The sequence below is a fragment of the Channa argus genome, chromosome 14 (assembly GCF_033026475.1).
Source record: "Channa argus isolate prfri chromosome 14, Channa argus male v1.0, whole genome shotgun sequence".
Taxonomy (NCBI): Eukaryota; Metazoa; Chordata; class Actinopteri; order Anabantiformes; family Channidae; genus Channa; species Channa argus.
The window spans coordinates 16916650-16923999 of record NC_090210.1 but is presented as its reverse complement, the minus strand read 5'-3'; the positions used below and the strand labels follow the sequence as shown (position 1 = coordinate 16923999).

At 38.5% G+C, this 7350-nt stretch overlaps 1 protein-coding gene across 8 annotated transcripts in view; it reads right to left on the bottom strand.

Annotated features, from left to right (window-relative positions):
• lpin2 (lipin 2) overlaps nt 1-7261 on the bottom strand; it is a 23534-nt gene extending 16273 nt beyond the window's left edge. For 3 of the 8 annotated variants that reach the window (XR_010910668.1, XR_010910669.1, XM_067475665.1), the window contains exons 1-2: nt 3036-3173; nt 815-1015 (exon numbers count right to left, since the gene is read on the bottom strand). Coding sequence is in view for 1 of the 8 variants with exons in the window: in XM_067475665.1 (XP_067331766.1) it covers nt 815-1015; nt 3036-3137 (303 nt within the window). In the remaining 7 variants the exon portion in view is untranslated. Of the gene's footprint in view, nt 1-814; nt 1016-3035; nt 3830-5927; nt 6242-7052 lie in introns of those variants that run through there. The other 5 variants (XR_010910673.1, XR_010910674.1, XR_010910670.1 and 2 more) reach the window with 4 other exon arrangements.
• Between the last annotated feature and the right edge of the window lie 89 nt (nt 7262-7350).

The following is a 7350-nucleotide window of genomic DNA, read 5'->3' as shown; positions in this document are numbered from 1 at the left end:
AGGCCAACTTTCACTAAAAAAAAGGCTGTTTTACTAATGCTCATGTTGTTTTCATTTACTATCCCAAATTACATCCTTTTTACAACTATAACGGTGAAAAATCATAACTGGAACTTTCTACCCATCATTTAGGTCACCACAAAGGTGCAATAAAAACACTGCTACTACTTCTGTACTGAATTCTAAATATGCCACCATGACTTAATAACCAGGATTAAATTAATCTCCTCTCTAGATGAAAATACAGTGACAGCTAAAATTTGACAGTGTCAAAAGCACAAAACATTTTATCTGTGCAGTGCAAATAAAGCCAATGAAGCCATTAATTCTGACTGAAGCCTGACACCAAAATGGAAAACCTAGCTGGTCTATGGGAAGGTTTATGTGCAGTGAGGCATACAGATGACCCAAGTAATGTTGTTTACTAAATCGTTTACCTATTATTCTTTAAGAAATATTGAAAAAAATTGAGTCTTGCTTCTTTAATATAACCCCCTTAGACATCCATGAATGTTTGGTCACATTACATACTGCAGCATCATCCTGTAAGTATCTTTGTGGTTTGTTCAATATCTGTTAGTATCCACATTTATTTTCTATTAAAAGTAAGGCTAATTTGACCATACTTTCATGGAACATTTTAGAAACATCCATGTTTTTCTGACATTTAAGCTGCCCTAAAGACTTCTATAAGGACAGTTTTTGAAGATCACATTACTTTTACTCTGGTTTAATAGTGTGGATTAGAGAGCCTGCTTCTATACAGATTTATTAATTTATTACATGCCTTTAACCTGCCATGCTTTAAACTTACCACTTTCTCTTTAGAGCGGAGAACACCCAGCTTGCCAAAGCGCACATGAAATGGTGAGCACTGGTAGGTGCCATCTCTCTGGCGGACAACCACAACATCAATGCAGCCGGACAACGTGGCTTGATTAATGCCCTTATATAGTTCTTTGACTGTTACCAGCACCTGACCAGCCAGCTGGCCCACGTAATTCATGGTGTCTGCCTGGATAGGAAGGAAAAGAACAAAATATAAGCACAGTTAAGGGAAAGGGATAATGAGGGCCTATTGTTTATTGTTTTGAGGGAGTTCAGAGGAGAAGAGTTTTAGTCTATACAAGTCAACAAATTTCCCCCTTGATTTCTCTTTAATTCCTTTGGCCCGTCTCCCTAGTTGTCTCTATCCGCAGTTGTTTATTCTTCGAGTATCTTCCCCTAGACAATCAGGCGGTCTCATTTGTTGTTTGCTTCCAACCCTTTGCTCTCTCACTGCCTGCCTGCCCTGTGGTCTCTGTTATCTCTTGACCTCCATACAGACTGACACTGTTACTCTTTCACTGGACACTGTCCCACATGAGCAACATCAGAGAGGGGGGCTGACAGCTGGGCTGAAGGAATGAGAAGAGACAGCCTCCCACTGCTCTGCTGCCACAAAAACAGCTGACCTCTTTTCTAAGTATCAAATACAATTCTAAAAACCACACTTCTGTGGCTGCAATAATATGAGCTCTCCACATTTCCTAAGACTCTGTTATTTGGGTCATTTAACAACCATTCTGTCCAAGCTGTTAAACCAGAGAGAATTCACGTAGACCAGAGCTATCCATACACAATGAAACTGTAGAGCCTTCCCGTTGCCCCTAAAATTAATGAAATAGTTTATTTGCAATAATTTGTTTACAGTGACAGAACGCGCATGACTATTAATTTCACAAGCTTGGTTTACAAAGGTCAATACCTAGTTTAGTGGTGCTTGTAAACACATAATGCTGCTGACTTCACTGCATTTATGTAACCTGAAATTTTCATATTTTAGTTTAGGATGTTTAGTTGAAGAATAAGGGTAACTGTTCGAGAAGGGGTGTCGTAGAGTAGGGAAACCACTGTTGATCTGTGCATACAGCTCAGAATCTTCTCACACCTTTTACCACATAAAAACTAAAAGAAATTAGGCTAACCCTGGTAAACTGATGGTTTGATGTGACATGAAAATCAAAAAAGTAGAAGCTATTAATTCTTAGATGAATAAGATTTTTTTTACATTTACTAAAATAATAGTCATCCAGAAAATAGAACGAACTAGAATAAAAATAACCAGTAGTGACAATAAAAAAAATAGTTAAAGCTGCTACAATGTTGTAAAGTTTATTATTCTATATAATATCTTTAATTAAATATTACCATAACAGTTAGAATGTGGTTCAAAACAATTCCTTCATTGGAAAATGGGGCAGGACTTTTTGATGAACAGGACAGGTGGTTTTTGCTTTTCACACTCCGTGATTTACCTTTACAAATATTGCCACAATTATTTATACATTTTATTAATAAAACAGATTCTGGTGTTTAAAGCAGCAATGACTTGCATACAGTGCAACTTTACAAGTTTCAAACAAATTGAGGAAAGCATACAAATAAAAATAAAATCTAAGGGTTACAACCAAACTAAAACATGGCCTGAAACATAAGGAAGCAACAGACATTAGAGGCAAAATTATTTCAATGTACTATATTTTTAGTTACTCTTATGTGTTTGTGTCATCAGTATCTCTACAATGTTTGATCTTGTTTACAAGAACATATAAAGTGCAGCATAATCCTCGTTAAGTTTCACTTTTATTTTGACCTGACATTTTAAGTTTTATTTTTACTCTCTCTCCAAGTTTGGAAATATGCCAGTATTTTTTTCTCCAGTATGCAGTCACATATGACAAACATGTTTTGTCTGCTGCTACCTGCTTCTTCCTTCTTTCAGTATCTCCCCAGAATCAGAATCACACAAGTACAGTGTTTACACAACTTAAATATAGCCCTAAAACTGACATTTTCCATCTAATTTAGTGTAGTCTGATATTAAGCCACCAAGTGTGTACAACACAATAATATATACACATAACACTACAATAATAAGCCAACAAGCCAAGCAAACTGGCAAACCGAACAATACAAGATGACTAACACTGTAGCAGTGGCGACAGCAGCAGGCCCAAGCTGTGGTCGACTAAGACCTGTCAACACTGACTCACCAGGGACCAAGATGACCTCAGAGACAAGGACTCATCCTGTTCACTGTTGTATGTGTTTCTTCCTAGGAGCTCCCTTTCCCCCCAGGATCTTTGTCTCTTCATCTCTCTGGTGGGGCACCAGCTCCTACTTTACCCACCTTATGATACCTCTACTGGGTCCTGTTTTCCTCCGTCAAATATTGATGGGTGTCCCCCCACTGGCATTCTGAATCTAGTCTCAAATATGGCCCACCTAATTACCTTGGAATAACCCTCACAAGGGTAAACATTGATACACCGCTATCTGATACCAGTGGCTGTGTTGCAACACTGTAATAAACCTTGTCATCCTTCTTCTGGGCTACTTTTTGCAGGACACATACTTTATGTTCCTTCAGTCACCTGACAGGACTCAAACAGTTCAGCCAATTGGATGCCCTCTTTAAGGTTAGCAGTGTGTGGCTGATAAGGGACATGTTTTTGACCTGATAAGACTACAAGCTCAGGGAAATAAAAACAAGCAGTACTCCACAGAGTGATGGTCTTCCAGTCAGTCACATGTACAGTGCAATCATTGCTAAATGTGCTTGTTCTCGTGTTGGACTAATGAAAAGTGGGGGGTGTCATGACATTGACTGGCTACAATAGGCAGCTTATTAGACTTCAGCGTGTTGATTATTTTTGCTCATTACCCTACCAAATGCATAATCTCTGCAGGAATTGGTCTGCTTTTTAATCTTAGAACAGTTTGGTAAAATTAGCACAAATGTTAATATGAGGTATTCATTTGATATGTACACTTAAAACAGATGGAGTGAATACACTCAAGAGACTGTAGTTGAAGTTGTGATACATTTCAAAGATGTTTTCATTTTCAGGAGGTTCTTGTCACTCCAGCACCATCCTGCCTGGTTAAACTCCAAAGTGAATGCCTAAGACAACAGAGCATTAGGATCTCAAAGGACTCATTCCTACTGTCCCATCTGCTAAACCATTTGTAAACACAAGCAAATAAAACACACAGGCATACTGAGTTGAAGAGTTGATTTATTCTCCCCCTCTGCTATAATCTATTGTGTGTTTAAGGATATCACATAAGTCCTGCATAGATTAATTCTTCCATTTTATAAACTGAATGTTATGAATAAAAGCTCCACCTTATAACAAATTACCAAGCAATAACTGAAGATCTGGCTTTTTTATCTTTATGTACATCATGTATAAGTGAAATACTTTAAAAATACTAAGTATTGAGTGCTAATTATTCCCATTTATGCTCCCCACCTGGAATTACCCCATGCACATTTGCTTTGATCAAGTGACAAAAGAATCAGTCCTATGACTGAACTGCCAAACCAGACCGCAAAAGGTTCATGTTACACTCTTTACAAGTATGAGATTACACCTAACTGCACAAGAAGGAGCCTACTTATTATGTAGCATAAACAATCACAGTGCTAGCTTTTACTTTACAAATTGCGCAAGGCTAGAAGAATTGATGTGAATACACAAACCAGAACTGCCTAAAAAAGTAATCCTAATTCAGCTACATACTATTTAAAATCAAGACAAAGCCAAACCCAAGTCAACTAGTGCAGATTTTCACATAGCTGCCAGTCTAATAGCAGGGTTCACCGCTTTTTTTCTGAAAATATATTTCAAGACATTTCCAGCGAAACAGTAAACATTACATGGATCAAACATCAAACCCTTGACTATCATGATCCTCTATGCAGGGGTCTCATTTATTGTACGCAGTACTGTAAAAGTTTTAGATACTTATTATGTGGAAAACAAACAAATTGTACACTTGTGCCACCAAAACAGCTCTGGCCCATTTAAGCATGGACTGCACAAGACTCATAAGGGAAGGCTGTGGTACCTGCCACAGATCCTTCTAGTTCGACAATTTGCGAAATGGGGCATCCGTGGATCAATTTTTTATTTTTTAAACACATATCCGATAGATTGAGATATGAGGTCTTTGAGGCAAAGACAAAACTTTGCATTTTGTCATGGTTCTCAAGCCAATTCTGAACAAGTTTTGTGCTGTGGCAGGGCTCACTCTGATCAAAGTGTCATCAAGGAATATTGTTGCACTTGGCCTATTGTTTCTCCTCATCAATCAAACCCTTAGTTAAGCTGATGGCAGACGGTGCTTGTCCAAATAGTAAAGGGGACACACCTGAAAATGTTTAAAGACTAGACAATTTACGCTTTAACACGCTACCCACCAAATGTCACAGATTTCTAGTCTGACAGTCTGGAAGAAACACATGATGGCTCCACGTTTTAAAGGTAGACAAACCCACAAATCCTGCCGAAAGAAAAAAAAAAACTGCATGTTCTTCTTCTTTTTATGGCAGTGACGGGAAGCAACTTTTGCTAAAAAGAACAGAAAAGGACAAAAAATAAAATAAAAAATAAAAAAAAATTTGAAGTGGGACCCTGGATGGATTGGTGGTGACAACACAGACTGTAGTCTACAAAGGAATATGGATGTAAAATAAAGCTTACTTTAGATAAAAAGGTATAATTATAGCTTTCCCTTTGTTATTGACAAGGTCAGTCGCAAATATTAAACAGGTTTAAAATAAGAGAAACAAAAGAATGATTTTTAGTAACTGGATCTTAAGACTTTAGTAAAGCTTGCATTCAGCTTTACTTTCGTCATCACTTAAAACAGCTGTAAATCCCACACATTTGTCCACCTCCACGTATAAGTTAACAGTATTGGAGAAGTTTTACAAGTATAAGTAGACAAGGGCATCAGAACGTTTGCTTAAAACTGACGTCAGCATCTGGAAATCCCTAATATACAATGTTCATTTTCTCCGTCAGCGATTTCAGTGTAAATGCGAAGTAGCACGTAACATTTACTAAAGTGTGCATTTGTACATTCAGTTAACTTACATTTCCCTAGTTGTCAGGATCCAGGATGTATGTTTGCTTGTCAGTGCTGTTTCAGCTTTTTAGAAGTTTTAGAGCTTTAGTTTATGGTGCTGCTACACTGCAATGTTATATACTGAGAACTTTCCAGTAATTAGTGTGGATTTACACAATATGGCACTTGAACAACCCCATTCCAAATTATATTACATGTCTCTAATGAAACACCTCTCTAACAAAGTTTAGACAACTTGTAAAAATAGTATATAATGGTATTGCAAAGCTGTTGGTTCTAGCTGTCTAGTGAACTTAATAACTAGTAACAGCTTTCAAACGTACGCTTGAATGCACTCATTCAAAGTAGTTCTGTAAAGTTACCCAAGAGAAATAGAATCGGGATGACTTGTGTGCCAATGATTAACAAAAAGCCACAGTAATGGTAACTTACATATGTAGAAATGTATCATTGTACACATTTACATAATATTGTGACATTACCTTTCACCTACTTGGACAACCGCGCAAGCAGGCCTCCATACGTGACTACAAAACGTTAAATAACGATTAGATAAAGATCAACCCCATGTTCAAGTTTGTGGCATAGCTAAATGTAACGTTAGCCCTTGTTGACGTGAACAGATCCATTCCGAGCCGATATATCGTTACCACTAACTTCACAAGCGTCCACAAACGTAGATCATTAATGCGGAAATAAACGAAGAGAAACCAAACGGTTCAAACGTTTGCTATAAGTTCAAACTGGCAATTAGCAGAGTTTAACACAACGAACGATGGCAACGTTGGTCGAGAAAATAAATGAATGGAGTCGGGACTCGGCTAGCCGTTTGGCAGTTAATTAACCCTTAGCTAGCTTTGGGTTTGCCGTTAACAACAAGCGGTAAAAACAAAACAAGCAAGGGCCAAAGCTAAGGACAGCTCTCTCGTTTGCATTAAATGTCTTACATGTATGCTCGGTATGTGCTGAATTTATTTCCAATCGCTGTGTGTCTGACTCAAATTAATCCATCCTAGCTAAAAGATGTTGGCCATCTTACGCGGCTAGCTAACGTTAGCTGACGGTAGAAAACCGCATCACCACAGGCTGCTGCTGGTGAACGGGCTGAAAACATCCTGTCAGTAACTGTTTACCTTTCGGTTACTTCAGCGTGGTGCTGCCGATTGAAGACGCCGCGGTGTCTTCAGTGAGTCCCCATATAGTTGCCTGTGAAGCTCTTCAAAAGCCTTCTGACGTGTCGATGCCTTGACCACAGTGGCTGACTGGTGCGACTGGTAATGACGAGCTGAAGTTGACCGGACAGCGAGACGCGCAGTGGTGGCGCACTCACACAGCTGCCGTGGCAGGGTTCAATCAGGGTTCAAGTCTTTCGGCTTCTTCCTCCGCTGTGTTCAATAGGACACACATAGATAACACATCTCTGTAGTAGTA